Source organism: Canis aureus, chromosome 16 (assembly GCF_053574225.1).
Source record: "Canis aureus isolate CA01 chromosome 16, VMU_Caureus_v.1.0, whole genome shotgun sequence".
NCBI classification, from domain to species: domain Eukaryota; kingdom Metazoa; phylum Chordata; class Mammalia; order Carnivora; family Canidae; genus Canis; species Canis aureus.
Genome location: NC_135626.1, coordinates 57756315 through 57775338, shown reverse-complemented (window position 1 = coordinate 57775338; position 19024 = coordinate 57756315). Strand labels below are relative to the sequence as shown.

At 63.8% G+C, this 19024-nt stretch overlaps 1 protein-coding gene across 3 annotated transcripts; it reads left to right on the top strand.

The window, feature by feature from the left end:
* Positions 1-934: 934 nt before the first annotated feature.
* On the top strand, positions 935-17888 carry GRIN2C (glutamate ionotropic receptor NMDA type subunit 2C). Of its 3 annotated transcripts, none has more exons than XM_077854159.1 (13): positions 935-998; positions 5923-6336; positions 8608-9206; positions 9534-9648; positions 10582-10793; positions 10931-11096; positions 11429-11582; positions 12907-13032; positions 13304-13533; positions 13824-13984; positions 14529-14716; positions 15634-15866; positions 16412-17888. In XM_077854159.1, exons 1-13 carry the CDS (start codon positions 936-938, stop codon positions 17492-17494), a joined length of 3744 nt encoding a protein of 1247 aa, XP_077710285.1. In that variant the 5' UTR covers position 935; the 3' UTR covers positions 17495-17888. The 3 variants fall into 3 exon arrangements, with proteins under 3 accessions (XP_077710285.1, XP_077710286.1, XP_077710284.1); XM_077854160.1 differs by lacking the exon at positions 935-998 and adding an exon at positions 4800-5171; XM_077854158.1 differs by lacking the exon at positions 935-998 and having other exon boundaries at positions 4800-6336.
* The last annotated feature ends 1136 nt before the right edge of the window (positions 17889-19024 follow it).

Here is a 19024-nt window from a genome sequence, read left to right as displayed (position 1 = left end):
CTTGGGGGGGTTGGCAGCCAGGCCTGGAACCCACTGTCCCTCTCGGCTTGGCCCTGCTGCTGCGACCGGCCCGCCTTCTGCTCGCACTGCGGGCATCCTGGGACCCCAGCCTGCCCGCTCTGCTGGCCCCTCGGCCCAGTTCCCTTCCTGTTAGCCCTCCGCAGAACCAAAACAAGAAGAGAAAAGGCGGGAGTGAGGAGTCTGGGCGGCGGCGGCTGGCCCGGGGCCCACCTGGTGGCCCGGAGCATCTGGTATGGGTCCTCCCTCTCTGGCCACTCCCAAGGCCTTCACCTCTTGCTTTCCAGCCACATGGACAAGCGTTTTAAAAAGTCCCTGGGTCTCTGTAGGGCTTTGCCCTGTACAAGGCGTTGTTCGCCGCCTTCCATGCCAGTCCCAAGAGGCTGGTCTCACTTTAGAGACAGGGATCCTCGGAATTCACGGGCCAAGGTCACCCAGCTGGCGAGCTGTGGGCTCGAACCCGGGGCTCCGAGCAGGCAGTTGGTCTCTCCGAGGCCGCACCTGGCCCCAGCGTGGGTCCGGGGACGCGGCCCTGGGGGGGAGAGGGGACCCAGGCGTCCGCGCCGGCCGGCCTAGGAGGGGCCTGGAGCGGCGGGCAGCGGGCGGCGGGGCGGGCCGGGGCGGGGCGGGGCGGAGGCGGCGGGCCCCGGTGGGGCGGGCCGCGCGGGCGGCGCCGAGCGCTCCGCACAGCCGGCTGGCGAGCCCTGGGAGCCGGAGGCGCGGCGCGCTGCCCAGCCCCGGACGGAGCCGGGCGCCCAGCGGGCCCCGGGAGGGCGCGGGCGCAGGGGGCGGGGGCCGGGGCCGGGGGCCCTCCCTGCCGCCAGGCCGCGCCACGGACACGGGCCCCGCGTGGCCCGGGCTCCGGTGCCCGCCGAGCTAGGACGGAGCGCGCCAGCGCGGGGCCGAGGCGCCGGGACATGCGGCGCGCGGGAGGCGGCCGGCGCGGGCTCTCGGCGCGGGCGCAGCGCCCCTTCCCCCCGGTGAGCGGCGGGCGGCGGGCGGGGGCGGGGGCGGCGGGCCGGGGACGCCAACTTCGCCGCCAACTTGGGGCTGGGCTCGGGCGCCGCGCGGGCAAGGACGGCGGAGGCAGACGCGGGAGTCCCGGGGGCGGTCTGGCCGGCGGGGGAGCCCGAGGAGGGGGCGGCCGGGGCCCCGCGACCCCCGGGGACCTGGCCTGGGACTCGGACCCGGGCGGGCGGAGAGGAGGCGAGGCCGGGAGGCCGAGGTGACGGGCGCGCGGCGGACGCGAGGGAAGGACGCGGGCGAGGCGCCCAAGACGTTCGCCTCCCGGGTCGCCGAGCCCTCCGGCTCCTCCTGGGGGGGGGGGGGCGGCGCCGCGGGGCAGGGGGCGGCGCGGGGACGCGGGAGTCTGGGCCGCGGGCCCCGCAACTGTTGCTGCTGGAAGCCGCTGGGCGGGGAGCTGGGCCGGGAGCCGGGGCTGCCGCTGCGCGCGGGGGGCTGGAGAGGGCCGGGGCGGAGAGGACCCAGGGGGCTGCCTCCCGAGGTTCGCCGAGCACCTTCTGCGCGCCTCTCCCTCGACACCCCCGCCCCTTCACACGCTGCGAGTCCCCCAGGTCCTTACATCCCCCCCGCCCCCGCCCCGGGCTCTCCTCCTGCTCCCTCCCCTGACCTCAGGGAATCAGCCCCGGCTTCACGGGGTTTGGGGGGGGGGGTCTTCCCAAACGCGGACCCAACGCCCGGAGGACCCGGGCTCCGAGGGCGCAGAAGGAAGGCTGGGCGAGGAGCACCAGGGGGGACCGTGAGCCCGGAGCGCTGGGCCCTGGCTGTCGCACCGGCGGGCAGCTGCGGCCCCCCCGGGGCTTCGACAAGGATCCCCGACGGCGGGGAAGGGGAACCCCGAGCCTCCTGCAGCTGAAGGCGCTGCGAGCCCAGGCTAGGAGGGCAGGGCTAGGGACTTGGGAAGGAGGGCATCAAGCGGCCGGAAAACCCCCGCGGTGCGCCCCAAACCCATCGGAAGGTCCTGCTGGGTGAGCGAAGCGAAGCGGGGATCCCAGCCCGGTTCTTGACACTCGCACCACTGATGCACCCGGGCACCCCCTTCCCCCCTGCTCGCCCGGCGGGACTTCTGGCTCGGGGTCCCCCAGGCCTCCCGCGGTGGTACCGCCCCGGCTCCGCCTCTGACCCGGGGCCCCAGGGAAGTCGAGGAAGGCTCAGGCGCTGTCTTGGAGCCCGTCTAGTTTCCGGCTGCGCCAGTCGGTTTCAGGTCGGCCCCTAAACTCCGTACTAAGAATTTGGATAGGAGCGTGAGGGGACCCCGGTACCTGGAAACCAGACTTCTGGGTTCGCCCCAAGCCCCGGCGCCCCGCCCCGCCCGCAGCCCGGCCTGCCAGGCGAGCACGACCCCCCTTCCCAGCCTGCGGAGCTCGCGGGGCGTGGGGGCGGGGGCCGGGAGCAGCCGACGCCTGCGGGGAGGGGGTGGGGTGCGGCCGCGCGGCGGGGGGCGCGGACGTGGTGCCCAGTTTGGCCGCCAGGAGGCGTGGCACGGGTCGCGGAGCCCGGAGTCGCCGCCGCCGCCGCCGCCGCCGCCGCCGCATCGCGAGTGTCCTTGAGCCGCGGGTGACGGTGGCTCTAGCCGCTCGCGCCCCGTCCTCCCGCGGGGGGAGCCTGATGCCACGTTCCCTATGAATTATTTATCGCCGGCCTAAAAATACCCCGAACTTCACAGCCCGAGTGTAAGAGATTCCTGCCAAGGGGAGGGGGCAGGGCGCCCCCCGGGGGGCCGGGGCGGAAACAGCGGGGGGGGGGGCGGGGAGTTCATCTTGGAGGGAGACTTCGGTGCCCGCGCCGGTGGGAGCGAGATGCAGGGCGGGCTTCTCCCCGACGCCTGGGTGCGGATGTTAGCTCAGCAGAAGTGATGGAGGGAGGGAAACCCGACGGCAAAGTCGAGGCCGCTCGCCAAAGGGCCGTGGACACAGCGGGCAGAGCAGCCTGGGCCCCTCGCTCCCCCGAAGCAGCGCAGCTGGTGGGTGGGCGCGTCCCTGGGGCCAAGGCTCGGGCCTGGGAGAGGGGGGAGCCACCAGCGTCCGGGGCGAGTGTGCACGTGCGCACATCCGCGCAGCCTGCGGGGGAGCCTGCCCCGGGATGAGGGAGGGGGCTGGGGCTCGGCGACGGGAGCTGCAAGCCCGCGGAGGTGCTGGGGAGCTCAAGGTGACGCCGCCGGGTGTCTCAGAGGCCTGACCACTGCCATCCTCCCCTGGGCCTTTTTGGGGTGCCAGTGTTCATTAACTTAGCCCGTTAGTGAAAGGTGGGATACCTTGAGAGGGTGGGCAGAGGTTCCTAAGCCAAAGTCAGATGTGTGGCAGGGGCTGCATGGAGGGTGGCCAAATACCTGCCAGTCACTGAAGTGCCATAACTGGGAGCTTCTTGCTCCAGGAGAGGTGGGGAGGTGGGGTAGGAAGGAGGTGGCCTACAGCCCCACACAGACCCTATATCTTCTCACCCCCAAATGCCCAGAGGCTGGAGGGACTAGGGCAGGTGCCTGGTGGGAAAGGGATTTAGGTTGGGCTCTGGAATTTTGTTATGTAGACAAGAGAGAGGCCATGGGAAAGGGGCATTCCAGCCTCAGGGAACGACAGAGCAGAGACCCGGAGACGAGGATAGTGAGGGGCTGTCTAGCCAACAGACCCCCAGGAGTGTGGGAGGAGAGGAGAGGAGACAATGGATGGGTGTCGGGGTGTGCGGGGCTCAGGTCATGGGATGAAGGTGTCTAGGCTTCGTCTGTGGGCACCAGGGAGCAGCTGTGCTGTGTGGGCAGGGGTGCGGTGGCCAGAACAACGTTTTGGACCAGTGGGGCCAGAGGGGAGTGAGGTGGATGGGGGAGTGGAGACACTGGGGGGCCAGGGCTGAGAGTATGACCCTCCTGCCTTGTGGGGGAAGCCAGATGTCATGAGGGGATGAGGCTCTGGGGTCTGAGTCTTTTTGTATCTGCCCATTGCTGTTTGAAGCTCAGAGAGACTTGCCTGATGGGGCCTCTCCGTCCAGAGGTATTCTGTGATCACTCCTGGTGAGAGGTGTCACCTGCCTGGACTTCCTCTCCTTCTCAACCCCTATCCTAGAAGACATCTTCCCATCCAGGGAGTCTCTGGGGGTAGTGCCCCCTTGGGGGAATGCCTGGGTCCTACAACTAGAGTCATGTCCAAAAGAAGCAAAATGAGAGCTGCGTGTGTAATTGTAAATTTTCTAGTGGTCACATTAGAAAAAGTAAAAAGAAACAAGTGGAATTAGTCCTAGCGGTATATTTTGTTCAACTCAATGTATATAAACTACTATTTCAACCTGTAATCAATATAAAGAACATTAATGAGACACTTTACATTCTTTTTTTCATACTAAGTCTTTGATATACAGCATGTATTTTACTCTTAGAATAGTGGAGCCTTAGTTCAGACGAGCCACATTTCTGGTGCCTATAGTCACTTGTGACTGGTGGCCGCTGTTCTGGACAGCACAGATGTGAAGCTCAGAGCTGGGAGGCAGAGATGGGGGGCTTGGGGCTGCCCTGGGAATAAGGAACTACGGGGACTGGGCTGTGGGCAGAGATGGGCACAGAAAGGCCTTGCAAAGGGAGGAGCAAGCATGGTGGTGCCCTTCTTGGGGTCCCTGATTGGTGGTAGCTGAGGCTGGTTTAGGTTCCAGTCCCAGACTCACGCATGTCTCTGGGCTGCCAGTCTGAGTCGCTGTACTATGAAACCATACCTGCGGTGGGGTGGGGGTGGGGGTGGGCATGGGGGGTGGGCGTGGGGGGGGGGTGAGGGGCAAAGGAGATTTCAAGGGTACCAAAATGAGTATTCCCTCCCCTGCCAAAAATCTTGTCTTCTCAGCCTAAATTAAACCAGGTTCACCCTGGTCACCCTTTGGCTCTCTTGTTCAGAAGTTTTGCTGGGGATGTGATGAAGATGGAGAAGGTGGCATAGCTGTGGCCGATGGCCAGCGGGGAGGGAGAGCTGCGTCAGTGGGCACCACTCACTGGCTTGGCTGTTGGTTCCAGTCCAAAGCAATGATGTTTATTTAGCAGGGATACACGTCACGTCCTTGGGTTAGGTCAAAAAAATCTTGCACACCAGCGATGGCCTGGGGAAGCAGCTCATGTGTAAGACGCCTCAGGGTTTCAGGAGATCCTGAGTCCCGACCAGGTCAGTGGTGTCACACTCGGGCTGTGGAATGGCTGCTACCAGTTGAGGCCAAGGGGGAAGGGTGGGGATGTCTGGTGTCCAGGAGGGGGGGAGTCCTGTGGCAGGCAGGGCCACACAGAGCAGGGCCTTCGGCGATGTTAGATTCCATTTAGGATGGAGAATATGGAAGGCAGGGCAGGGAGTGTCACAGACGCTGCCTTCCTTCACCTGGACGTGCAGCTGTCACCTATAGGACAAGGATGCTGATAGCAGGGGGTAACCTCCTTGCCACTGCGTAGGAGGTAGGTCCTGTGATTATTGTGAGAAAACGTACCTCAGTGGCTTCCCCAGCATCACACAGCTAGTGGCAGAGCTGGGACTTGAACTCAGGTCTGTCTGACTCAAATCCACGCACTTGGACACCAGACTAGCATTTTCAGTGTGCCTTTCTGGGGCAGAGCTCAGACAGAGGAGTTTCCAAAGGTCTGGCCTTTCCAGCACAACAGCAGAATGGAAGTAGTGAGCACCTCTGGGGACTCGCGTCCTTCCAGCCCCTGCCCCTCCAGGCGGCTCTGGGGACGCTCAGCTAGACTGTCTCTTTCTCTTTATCTGTGTCTGGCTGTCCCTTCGTCTCTGCCTTTCTTTGTGGAAGGAGATGTTCCCTCTTTTCTTTCCCTCGGGATGTGTGTCTCTGACGCCGGCCTTCACCTCCTGTCCACGTGCTCATCTTTTCTCTTTGTGCTTCTGTCTCCCTATCCGGATCTCTCTGCAGGACCCTCCGGTGGACATGGGTGGCGCTCTGGGGCCGGCCCTGCTGCTCACCTCACTCCTCGGTGCCTGGGCGGGGCTGGGCCCGGGGCAGGGTGAGCAGGCTGTGACCGTGGCCGTGGTGTTTGGCAGCTCGGGGCCGCCGCAGGCCCAGGCGCGCACCCGCCTCACCTCCCAGAGCTTCATGGACCTGCCTCTGGAGATCCAGCCGCTCACCGTGGGAGTCAACAACACCAACCCCAGCAGCCTCCTCACCCAGATCTGCGGACTCCTGGGTGCGGCCCGTGTCCACGGCATTGTCTTTGAGGACAACGTGGGTACCGAGGCGGTGGCCCAGATCCTGGACTTCATTTCCTCCCAGACCCACGTGCCCATCCTCAGCATCAGTGGGGGCTCTGCTGTGGTCCTCACCCCCAAGGTGCCTGTCCAAACCCCTGTCCCTTCATCCCTTGGGCCAGGAGCCAGGCTGGGGCTGCAGGAGCGGGACTGAGGCATGGCCAGGGAGAGACTTAGGTTCTGGGCAGCTGGGATTGGGTGGGACCAGCAGGGAGGTGGGGGCTGAGGGTGCAACATTGGCGGGGGAGTGGGAGTGGGGAGAAAGAAGGCCATGGAAACGATGTTCCTGTGTTCTAGAAGATAAATTTCCTGGGCTGCTTTCACTTTGTGTCTAGATGAATGGGTACAGGTGGTGAGCTCACCTCTGGCTTTGGTGGGCAGTCTCAGCCCCCCTTCCCTCTGCTTCTCTGGCCTTCCTTGGTTAAGCTCCAGACCCAGGAGCAGAGGGGGCCAAGCTGGGCAGAGGACCTGGTGCAGTTAATCTGCAGGGAGACCATTTGGTGGCAGGTCACTGTCCTGGGATGCCCTCACAGAGTTTGCATCACGTGGGGAGAGTGTTCTAAACACACATTCATCTGCAGTCATAGCTGGGACACGTACTCTGAAGGAAAAACGCAGGAGGGTCTTAGAGGGCCCCCGTGTGTGTAGGGGGTTGGGCGGAAACATTCTCTTAAGAAGTCATATTGAAGCTAAGGTCATGAGGATGAAGGAGAGTTGGCAACTTGTGTGTGTTTTGGGGGTGTGTGTGTGTGGAGTGGGAGACAGTGTTCCAGCTAGAGGCATCAGGGGGTATGAAGGCAGCAGGTAGAAGGAGCTGGGAGATTTTGAGAGAAGGCTGGAGAGGAAGGTGAGATCCTGAACACATAGAAAGATATTTGGGTTTTGTTCTAAGTAACTGTGGGAGCCCAAGAAGGTGCTGAGGGGACAAACCAATCTGATTTGCTTTTCTTTTATGATTATTTTTTATTATGGAGAAATTTGAGCAGACATAAAAAGCAGAAGAATATAAGGACCCCATGTACCATCCACCCCTGGCCAACCCTGCCCCATCCTTACCTCCACTCACTTCCCCCCTCTCCTGTGTCATTTTAAAAAAATATTTTACTTATTTACTATGAGAGACACAGAGAGAGGCAGAGACACAGGCAGAGGGAGGAGCAGGCTCCCTGCGGGGAGCCCGATGCGGGACTCGATCCCAGGACTCCAGGATCATGACCTGAGCGGAAGGCAGATGCTCAACCACTGAGCCACCCAGGTGCCCCTCTCCTGTGTCATTTTGAGGCAAAGCCCAGGCATCCTGTTGTCCCAACTAGAAATATTTCAGTATATACCTCTAATAGATAAAGGCTTAAAAACCAAACCACCATACACGATCACATCTAAAAAAATAAAAATTCCTTAGCATCATCAAACATCCGGGCAGTGTTCAAATTTTCCCATAGTTTCATAAACATCATACATGCTTATTTTTACGTTTGTTTGCTTGAATCAAGGAACAAATGAGGTTTCCACGTGGTGATCTGCGGATGTGGCTTCTGAGCCTCAATTTCTAGGATCCTCCTCCGTCTCTCTCTTTTTGTTGCAATTTGTTTGTTGAAGGAACTGGGTTACTTGTCCTGTAGGGTTGTCCCGGATTTGCTCTTTAAAAAGACTGGGACAGTCGCAGTGTGATGAAATCTTGGAGGACATGTAGGGGCGAGAGGCAGCCCACAGTTTAGGAGGGGAGGGCGCTAGCCTGGCTCCAGCGGGCAGGGCCCTGGGCATTCGTGATGATGGAGGCCGTGGAGAGGAGGAACTTTCTCATCTCCGGGGCTCCGTGGAGGGTGGTGTTTTCCCAGTTATCCTGGGGCCCCCGCGGAGCTCTCAGCACAGCGCTTCTCTGCCTTCACGGTGCTTTAGAAAAATACACGCGCCCAGGGGCCCACCTCTGAGATTCCAGTTCAGTGGGTCTGAGGGTCGGAGGCTTCCCAAACTAGAGGATTCAAGGATGAAACCGAAGAGCTTGTTAAAAATACAGATTCACGGGCGCCACCCCCAGGGGTTCTGACCCAGTGGGTGCGCGATGCGCCCGGGAATCTGCATTTATGTCCGACAAGCTCCGCGGGCTGCAGCTGCTGCAGCTGGTTTTTGATCCCGGCCTTGCCTGGGGGGGGGGTGGGGGTGGCGGGGGGCGCTTGGGGTGATTCTCCACCCGCAGCAGGTTAGGAACCACGTCGGCGGCGCGAGGCAGGTGTTGCAGCGCAGGGGCCCCCGGGGCGTCTGGGGGCTGCGGGAGCGAGCGCAGCGGGGGCGCGCGGCGGGGCGGGGCGAGGGCGCCCCGACTCAGGCCCCGCCCCGCCCGCCCCGCCCCCAGGAGCCGGGCTCCGCCTTCCTGCAGCTGGGCGTGTCCCTGGAGCAGCAGCTGCAGGTGCTGTTCAAGGTGCTGGAGGAGTACGACTGGAGCGCGTTCGCCGTCATCACCAGCCTGCACCCCGGGCACGCGCTCTTCCTGGAGGGGGTGCGCGCCGCGGCCGACGCCAGCTACCTGAGCTGGCGGCTGCTGGACGTGCTCACCCTGGAGCTGGGCCCCGGCGGGCAGCGCGCACACACGCAGCGCCTGCTGCGCCAGCTCGACGCCCCGGTGCTGGTGGCCTACTGCTCGCGCGAGGAGGCCGAGGTGCTCTTCGCCGAGGCGGCGCAGGCCGGCCTGGTGGGGCCCGGACACGTGTGGCTGGTGCCCAGCCTGGCGCTGGGCAGCACCGACGCGCCCCCCGCCGCCTTCCCCGTGGGCCTCATCAGCGTCGTCACCGAGAGCTGGCGCCTCAGCCTCCGCCAGAAGGTCCGCGACGGCGTGGCCATCCTGGCCCTGGGCGCCCACGGCTACCAGCGGCAGCACGGCGCCCTGCCCTCCCCGGCCGGGGACTGCCGTGGCCACCCCGGGCCCGTCAGCCCTGCCCGGGAGGCCTTCTACAGGTGGGCACCTGCCCAGGGCCTGGGAGTGGGGGCGGGGACCGTCGCCCCGCTGGCCTCCCCTCCCGCTAGCTGTGAGCCTGGGTTGCCAAGGTGCCTCACCTCTCTGGGCTTAGTTTCCTCAACTGGAAACAAAAAAAGAAAAAAGCCGGGTGTGAAGGTGTGTCGAGGGTTGCAGAGGGTGTGTGTCAATACAGGGAACCAGAGCAATAAGGGCGCCGTGAGTGCTTCCTGGTGGTGGTGACGGAGGTGAGGCAGAAGGCGAGGGAGGCGGCCTCTGGTCCTGGGCAGGGCTGCGGGGACACCCCTGGTTTCTCTCCCCCATTGCAGGCACCTACTGAATGTCACCTGGGAGGGCCGAGACTTCTCCTTCAGCCCTGGTGGGTACCTGGTCCAGCCCACCATGGTTGTGATCGCCCTCAACCGCCACCGCCTCTGGGAGATGGTGAGAAGGGGGTGAGCCCAGGGTCCCTCGGTGCCGTCTCATGTTGTCCCCAGCCCCTCTTGTCCCACAGCTGAGCAGAGGGTCCCTTCTGTCCTTCATCCAGCCCCTCATCCCAGGTCTCAGCTGAAGCAACTGCACTGCACCAGGGTGGGTGAGGCACGTCTGCTCAGGGCTCCCAGGGCACCCTGGCCTCCCTCCACGGTAGAACTTGTCGGGCTCTCTCATCACACAGTCCTGCCCCTGGGGGATCTAACCCACAGCTATGCTGGCCGGCCAGACATGTAAACAAGTAGAATTTGGGGAGATCAGCAGGAGAGAGGCGTGCACAGCATTACGGGGGTACTGAGAAGGCCCAAAAATCGGTTCTGCCTTTAGAGGAGCAAACTGGGGAAGGATCCACAGAAGTTGGGACATTTGGGCTGCGCTGTGGAGGGTTGAGTAGGAGCCCATCAGGGAGGGATACCAGCCTGGTTTAGACAGAGGGGCAGAAGGGTTTGAGGCATTCTGAAGTGATGTGTTTGGGGGGAGTGGAGACTGAGGAAGAGCGGGGTGTGGTGGACTGGAGTGCAGGAGGTCTGGGGTACTGGGTGAAGAAGGACTTTATACTGAGGTCTGGGTGGGGGGTGAGGGTTGTGGTGACACAGGCTCAGGTCTGGGCTCCGGGACGATGCTGTGGGCCAGCAGCAAGTGTGGGGGCTGGATGGGAAAAGCATGGGGACCAGAGGCTGGGAGGAGGCTGCAGGGAGCCCTCCCTTCCTGTCCATGCCCAGCTCTTTGCCCCGACTCTCCTGGTCCCCAGATGCTCCTGCCCTGCTGTCCCCAGGTTAGGGAGGGGGATTCTTGGCCCTGGCAGGCCCCCACCAGAGGCCCCCACCTAGAGGGTGGGGGTATTGGGGGTGGAGGTCCCAGGCTGACGCTGGCCGCCCTTTGCAGGTGGGGCGCTGGGATCACGGCGTCCTGCACATGAAGTACCCGGTGTGGCCTCGCTATAGTGCGTCTCTGCAGCCTGTGGTGGACAGCCGGCACCTGACGGTGGCCACGCTGGAAGAGCGGCCCTTTGTCATTGTGGAGAGCCCGGACCCTGGCACGGGCGGCTGTGTGCCCAACACTGTGCCGTGCCGCAGGCAGAGCAACCACACCTTCAGGTCTGCGAGAACACACGGGAAGGCCCCGTGGGAGCTGCGTGCTGCCATGCGCTGGCAGGCGTATAGAGGGGTGGGGGCCACATGCCAAACCGGAGGAGCTGCTGGCCCTGACGTCTGCTCTGGTCTCTTGGTGGCAGCAGTGGTGACACGGCCCCCTACACCAAGCTGTGCTGTAAGGGCTTCTGCATTGACATCCTCAAGAAGCTGGCCAAGGTGGTCAAGTTCTCCTATGACCTGTACCTGGTGACCAATGGCAAGCATGGCAAGAGGGTTCGAGGCGTGTGGAATGGCATGATTGGGGAGGTAGGCCCACCCCCGAGGTCCACCTGAGCCCACCCCCCCGTGCCCGCCCGCCACCCCAGGCCCCACGCATCACTCAGTCACCCCTTGATGTTCCTGTGCTGGGGGTCAGTCAGGGTGGGGCCTGGGCCCAGCTCCCAAGGCTCTCCCAGCTGGCAGGGAAAGTGGGCTGTCACCAGTAATGCTCCTTGGGGTCGTCCCTATTGCAAGTGGAGCTCTGAGGACCCCAGATGGCAACAGCCGACTAAGCCCCGGGGGCGCTGGGGGAGGCTGGGGAGGGTGCTCCAGCCTGTGGGACCCTTCCTCCAACCCGGCCCTGGCCCCCATCGTCCCAGGTGTACTACCAGCGGGCAGACATGGCCATCGGCTCCCTCACCATCAACGAGGAGCGCTCCGAGATCGTGGACTTCTCTGTGCCCTTCGTGGAGACGGGCATCAGCGTGATGGTGGCGCGCAGCAACGGCACCGTGTCCCCATCGGCCTTCCTGGGTGCGGCTCGGGGTGGGCAGGGACGGCTCCAGAGTCTGAGGGCTGTGCCTGGAAATGGGGAGTTTGGGGTGGACCTCAGAGGGCCAGCACAGCAGCCATGGGTGCCTTGGAGTTTGGCCAGAGGCCTGAGCTGCAGGAGAGGGAAGAGGTGAAGCCCATGTTCCATTCTGAGTCCGAGTGTTGGGTAAGGAGGGTGGTGGGGCCATTGCGAGGGCAGGAAAGCCTGAAAGGCAGGCTGACTTCAGGAAGTGTCTCACCGGCTAGGACGCCCTGGGGGAGAAGCTTCACAGGCAGTTGGGGAGCCACCCCAGAGAGTGGGAAGTGGTGCTAGTTTGTGACCTGATTGGGAATTCAGCATTTGTGGGGCAGCCCCTTTCACTCTAGCTGCTGGGGATACAGCCATAGTCCTTGGGGTCACCAAGTGCCCTGCCAAGAGATCAATGGGACTTGTGGTGTGAGGTTTACAGAGAGCCATGAGGACAGGCAAGCCTCAGCCAGGAGCAGAGGAGAGAATCTCCTTCCTGCTGGGTGGCCTTGGACAAGTCACTGAACCTCTCTGAGCAGGGTTCCCCAGCCCTGTAGGAGACAACAAACCCCACCCTGCAGGATGGCCACTGCATCAAGGGACACAGTGTTTATGGCAGGAATGCCTCCTTGTTCATGGAGATGGAAGCCAGTGAGCAGACTGGTCAGAGAAGCTCAGTTGGTCTCCCCGTGTTTGGTGCTTCGGGGTCCTGTCAGTAGGATCAAGAGTGAAACTTAGCCTTAAAGACCCTGCCTGATTCCAGGCAGAGCAAGCAGCTCCTCAATGCTGGGCCAGGCAGGGCACTTCCAGAACAGGAGTATGGTTAGCGGTGCTGGCAGGTGAGGGAGGAGAGGGAATGAGAAAGTTGCCCTGGCCTTGTGGAATCCGGCCAGCTGGGGAGGAGGAGGGGAGGAGGGATGGAGCAGGTTGCAGGCTAGCGAATGGGACCCAGAGGAGAGAGCGCACGGGGTGTAAACTCTCTTTTTGAAAGGCAGTTGGGGGTGGGAATGGGATCCAGGGGAGATGTGCAGTCAAAGGGAGGTTTTCTGGGGTGGGGTGATGGGATCTTGTCCCAGGCCAAGGGGAGGGGGAAACTGAGAATGCTGGAGAGCTTGACCTCCCTGGGGTGTGTGAGGGGGGTCTCTCCTGGGGCTCTGCTGCTCTAAGAGTCAGGGACCCCCTTGGCTCAGTCCTTGGGGCTGATGGGCCCCATTCTGACCAAATGGATGCACCTGTCTTCACCCAGGGCTCTGGGAGGGATGGTAGTGAGGCCTCTGAGCTGCCTCCCTCTGTTCCCAGAGCCCTATAGCCCTTCGGTGTGGGTGATGATGTTTGTCATGTGTCTCACTGTGGTGGCCATCACGGTCTTCATGTTTGAGTACTTCAGCCCCGTCAGCTACAACCAGAACCTCACCAGTGGCAAGAGTAAGCTCTCAGCTGGACCTGGGAGAGGGAGCATCAGTGGAAGTGGGGTGGGGGTGGGGGGGTGGTGCAGGGGCCCTTCGGAAAAAAGGAAAAAGGGCTGGATCCTGGGGGAGGTCTCTGGCTTCCGGACAACCTGCAGGGGCCAGTCAGATACACAAAAGAGAGAAACAAGGTGGGCTGGCTTGCCCTGGGGCTGGGGTGGCTGGGGAGGGGGCCCGCCCCAGGCACAGTGCAGACCTGAGTCCCTCTGTGCCCACGCTCTCACTCCCAGAGTCTGGGGGCCCATCCTTCACCATCGGCAAGTCTGTGTGGCTGCTGTGGGCGCTGGTCTTCAACAACTCAGTGCCCATCGAGAACCCCCGAGGCACCACCAGCAAGATCATGGTCCTGGTGTGGGCCTTCTTTGCCGTCATCTTCCTCGCCAGCTACACCGCCAACCTGGCCGCCTTCATGATCCAGGAGCAGTACATCGACACCGTGTCTGGCCTTAGTGATAAGAAGGTTCTGGGGACACGGCTAGTGGAGGGCAAGGGGTGCCGAGAGCAGGGGCAGGCCTGAGGGACCGGGGAGGGGGGATTTGAAATGGAGCAGGGAGCAGGAAGGCTCGGGTCCCCCAATGGAGTGGTGACTGACCCGGCCTCAATGTCACCATCCGTAAAACACAGGAGTGGCCTGGACCGTCCCCCGGACTCCGGTGTGCTCACTGTACAAGCGGGGGACAGGGGCGGGGAGTGTTGGTGCCTGGGGGGCTGGACAGAGGGTGATGGAGGGCGCCTGCCCTCTGCCCACAGTTTCAGCGGCCTCAGGATCAATACCCACCCTTCCGCTTTGGCACGGTGCCCAACGGCAGCACGGAGCGCAACATCCGCAGCAACTACCGAGACATGCACACCCACATGGTCAAGTTCAACCAGCGTTCGGTGGAAGACGCACTCACCAGCCTCAAGATGGGGTGGGTCCTCAGCTCTGCACCCACCCTCTGACTGTCCCTACATACATGTCTCGCTGATGACCAGCTGCAGCTCTGGTCCTTCCTGAGAGACGCAAGGGACTGGGGTCTTCCTGGGACGTTGAGGCTGGGGTGTCCCGTAGGGCTCCTGGGGAAGGGGGTAAGGTGGTCTTGGGACAGGGTCAAGTTTCAAACAGAACTAGATGCTCACCGTGTGGCCCAGAGACACAGCTGAGGTGTGGCCCAGGGTTCAGCCGTGGCCTGACGTGGTGGTTATGACTACTTAGGGTCCTCAGGGCGTGGAGGGGCTGGGCAGAGAGGGCATGTCCTCTGGGGTAGAGGGTTCCCTGGCCTCTCTGAGAGGAGGGCAGGTGGGATCCCTGAGCTGCAGGAAGGGTTCTTCTCTGAATCTGGGACCCAGGGGAACTGGAGAAGGCCCTGCTCACTCATCCCTCCTGGTTAGTGCTCTGCGGGCTCCTAGGGCCCAGATCCCTGTCAGGCCCCAGGTTCGGTGTCCCCACCTCACATGACCCTGGCCTGTCCCCAGGAAGCTGGACGCCTTCATCTATGATGCTGCCGTCCTCAACTACATGGCAGGCAAGGACGAGGGCTGCAAGCTGGTCACCATTGGCTCTGGCAAGGTCTTTGCCACCACTGGCTATGGCATCGCCATGCAGAAGGACTCCCATTGGAAACGGGCCATAGACCTGGCGCTCCTGCAGTTCCTGGGGGATGGTGGGTGCTGCCGCTGGGGGGGGGGCTGGGATCCAGGGTGGGCCATGGAATCCTGGGGTGGGGGGACAGCCGCCTGATGGCTGTTCAGGATCTCCATTACTGTTCTCGGAGTCCCAGGGCCTATGGGCAGGAAGAGGTCTCTGGGAGTGAGAGCTGGGCCAGTGAATGAGGGTATTTGGAGGGACTGCATGAAGTCCTGGGGAAGAGGTGGGCTTGCCAGGAGGAGTGGGAGGTAGGACGACAGGAGAGTCTCTGAAGGGCCGGAAGAAGGGAGGAAGCTCAGGCCACACAGTGGGGCTTGCGGGGGAGCCTCAGATCCTTTCTTTTTCCTCTAGACCCCTGTCCCCACCATTTCCATCTTGGCATCACCTAGTGTAGAGCCAGCTACGGGCCTGCCCAGTCCCAGAGCCCGGGGCCCAGGCTTGCCTTGAACCAGGGGCTCAGATGTTTAAGCAGTCCTGCTGATCCTGCCCCCAAATCCAGAGGTTTCAGTGCGAGAAGATAAAACTGTGATTTTTCCATCAGTACCACGGAATGAGAATGATAGCAGTGAAAGTGCTGTCATGTCCTCAGGGGCTAGGTCTTTTGTCCCTGTGTGCCCAGCTCCGTGCCTGCATGTCGGTGACCAATAACTTTGCCCCAGTCACCCGCCCAGTCAGCAAACTTTTACTGGCCTGTGCGGGGCGGGCACGTCTAAGGGTGGCATCGCCTACCCCAGCTCCTACTCGGTTCTCCTTTCTTCCTGCTCATTGACACTCCCGACCCTCCCATCCTGCCCCCCGTTGGGCTAGGTCCCTGTGTGGTCCTGCAAAGGGGTGGCACCCTGGCTCCAGACCTCTCCTTGCTCCAGGCTTGGGGGAGCCCTGGGAGGGTCTTTCCTGAGCCAGGGGTGTGTCCCTTGTCCCCACCCTTGCCAGGGGAGACGCAGAAGCTGGAGACGGTGTGGCTCTCGGGGATCTGCCAGAATGAGAAGAACGAGGTGATGAGCAGCAAGCTGGACATCGACAACATGGCTGGCGTCTTCTACATGCTGCTCGTGGCCATGGGGCTGGCCCTGCTGGTCTTCGCCTGGGAGCACCTGGTCTACTGGAAACTGCGCCACTCGGTGCCCAACACGTCCCGGCTGGACTTCCTGCTGGCCTTCAGCAGGGTGGGTGCCACCCCCCCACCCCCCAGGCAGGCCCCAGCTTTAGGGGCACCAACCCAGAGAAGTCAGAGCTGGCCATGGCCCCATTACCAAGGTAGAAAGTGAGGCCTGCGGGCATCACACAGCAGATGGGAAGCAGAGCCCCCTGCAGCAGGCCGGGCGGGCGGTGTCGGGAGCCAGGCTGACCCGGGCCGAACCCTCGCGGCTATTTACAAGCTGTGTTCCTCCAGGAGGAGAGCCTCTCAGGGCCTCCGACTGCCCTGGGAGGCGTGCTCGCAGTGGCACCAGGCAGGTGTGCTCGCAGTGGCACCGGGCAGGTGTGCTCGCAGCGGCACCGGGCAGGTGTGCTCGCAGCGGCACCGGGCAGGTGTGCTCATAGGGCATCGGGCAGGTGTGCTCACAGTGGCACCATGCGGGCTGCACGGGAGGCGCTTACCCAATGTCAGTTGCTCCCTGGGCCCTGGGGACACCTGGGCCGGGGCCTGGGCCGGAGGTGGGCGCCCGGAGGGGGGCTGGCCGCTCACGGCTGTCTCCTCCGGGCCGCCCAGGGCATCTACAGCTGCTTCAGCGGGGTGCAGAGCCTGGCCAGCCCCGCGCGGCCGCCCAGCCCGGACCTGACCGCCGGCTCGGCCCAGGCCAGCGTGCTCAAGATGCTGCAGGCGGCGCGCGACATGGTGACCACGGCGGGCGTGAGCAGCTCCCTGGACCGCGCGGCGCGCACCATTGAGAGCTGGGGCAGCGGCCGCCGCGCGCCCCCACCGCCCGCCTGCCCCGGCCCGCGGCCGCCCAGCCCCCGCCCGTCCCCCCAGCCCAGCCCCACGGGCTGGGGGCCGCCCGGCGGGGGCCGCGCCGCGCCGGGGGCCCGGGCCCCGCCGCCCGCGGGCCGCCCCCCGACGCCGCGGCCGTCGCTGCCCGACGTCTCCCGGGTGTCGGGCCCGGGGGCCCGGGAGGCGCGGCGGCAGGTGCGCGCGGGGCGCGGCGGGCGGCACCTGGCGGCCTCCGAGCGGCGCGCGCTCCCAGAGCGCCCCCTGTCGCCCGAGCGCTGCCACTACAGCTCCTTCCCTCGGGCCGACCGGTCGGGGCGCCCCTTCCTGCCGCTCTTCCCGGAGCCCCCGGAGCCGGAGGACCTGCCGCTGCTCGGGCCGGAGCAGCTGGCGCGGCGGGAGGCCCTGCTGCGCGCCGCCTGGGCCCGGGGCCCGCGCCCGCGCCACGCCTCCCTGCCCAGCTCGGTGGCCGAGGCCTTCGCCCGGCCCCGGTCGCTGCCCGCGGGGTGTGGCCGCCCGGCCTGCGGGCACTGGGCGCCGGCGCCGTCCTACCGGGAGGCCTGCCGGGCGGGCGTGTGGGCCAGGGTCCCCGCCTGGCACAGACAGCACGCCTGCCTGCACGCCCACGCCCACCTGCCGCTTTGCTGGGGGGCTGTGTGCCCCCCCCTGCCCCCCTGTGCCAGCCACGGCCCCTGGCTCCCTGGGGCCTGGGGGCCTCCGGGGCGCAGGGGCAGGACCCTGGGGCTGAGCACAGGCTACAGGGACAGTGCGGGGCTGGAAGAGGTCAGCAGGGCGGCCTGCGGGACACACAGCTTCCCCGGACCCTGTACGTGGAGGCGGATCTCCAGCCTGGAGTCAGAAGTGTGAGGGGTCAGCTACTCTGGCTCCGGTCGGCTGGGTGCCCGCCTGGCGCCGTCAGGGTCAGTGGCGGCAGCTCTCTTGGGCGTTTCTGGCTTCTGCCTGGAGATCAGGGCTGTGGGCCCCCAGTGACAGAGGTCCAACGTGGTCAGTTCAGTGACCTCGGCAGTCTCAGGTCCTGGAGGGGGCTGGGTGGGCTCTTGCTGTCCTCTCACGCAAAGTCCTTCCCACGTGTCCTGGAGTCACCGGGAGCAATGGGGTCTCCCTGCCCTGCCGTTAGCTAGTTCCCCGTCCTGACTGCCAGGGGGCCTGGCGTGGGAGCACAGAGGCCTGTCCCACTCCTTGCTCCCCCTGTCTGGAGTCTCTCCTAAGAGCACTGGGGCATTAAACAAATCTTTTACAACCCACTGGTCCTGGCTGCCTCATTCTGCACCCCTGTAGGGGGCACACCACAGCCTGTAGGCGACAGGAGCACCTTGGGGGGACCCGGGCAGGGTGTCTGTCCAGAGGTGGGCAGCTCCTTCTGGGGCAGTGTCTGGGAGAGGAGGCTGAGAAAGGGCTCTGGGCAGCAGAAGCCACTTGGTATTCAGTGCCAGCTCCTACCCACCCTGGCACTGGATGTGACAAATGTGCTCAGCATGGGGGCTCGGGTGGTGACGGATGGAGTTCACCCTTCAATCTCCTTGAAAAGAGAGGCTCATGCCAGGGGCTGTGGGTGTCCCGCCTTGCCAGGGGCCCCCCGGGAGCGTGACAGCTCACTGGTGGAAATGCAGAGGGAGGTCTGCTGGGGCGGGGGGGGGGGGCGGGGCACGGGGCTCTCCTGGGCCCTGGCGTATTCTCTCTGTGGGGACTGCGTGGGGCTCCGGATGCCTGGCACAGGCAGCTTCTGAGACCAGACGCCGCTCAGCCTTGCTGGTGCCCGGACTCGTGAGGGTCAGAGCCCCAGGTCAGAGAATCTGCCGGCGAGCTCAGGCCTTCACCCTCCCTTGGGGCTACCCACCCCCCCCCCCCCAGCTCCTTTCTCTGTCACATGTCCAGGACCATCTAGAAGGATGGCCCTTGCTTAGGATTTTCAGTGCTGTCACATCCGTGGTTGTGTGCAGCAAGCACTCGCGCTCCCACCCACTCCACAAGCGGTACGATTGGTGCCGTCAGACCTCGTCTGGGTGTCCTTGACAAGTTGGGTGAGGCAGGGCAGAAGCGACCTCCACGTAACAGGGAGGAGCCGGGGAGGCCAGTGCTGAAGGTCAGCACCCCGGCCCTTGCCCACACAGCTCCGGCTGGGCCTGCCTTGGGGCACTCTGCTACTGGGGTGGAGCCATGAAAACTGGAAGTTTTTTTGTTTGGTTTTAGGGGTGAGAGCAGCTGCAATGGTGGAGAGGGAGGAAATCCTTTTTTTTTTTTTTTTTTTTTTTAAGATTTTATTTATTCATTTGAGAGAGAGAGAGAGAACCCGAGCAGGAAAGAGAGGGAGAAACAGACTCCCTGCTGAGCCAGGAGCCCAACACAGGTTTTGATTCCGGGACATGGAGATCATGA

Bases quoted from the DNA above. Each gene is read 5' to 3' on its own strand.
- GRIN2C (XM_077854158.1), top strand. From the start codon at position 5,806: ATGTTCCCTCTTTTCTTTCCCTCGGGATGTGTGTCTCTGACGCCGGCC. The intron at 9,649-10,581 runs GTGAGAAGGGGG...CGCCCTTTGCAG, and splicing joins GCCACCGCCTCTGGGAGATG to GTGGGGCGCTGGGATCACGG. The intron at 13,985-14,528 runs GTGGGTCCTCAG...GCCTGTCCCCAG, and splicing joins CTCACCAGCCTCAAGATGGG to GAAGCTGGACGCCTTCATCT.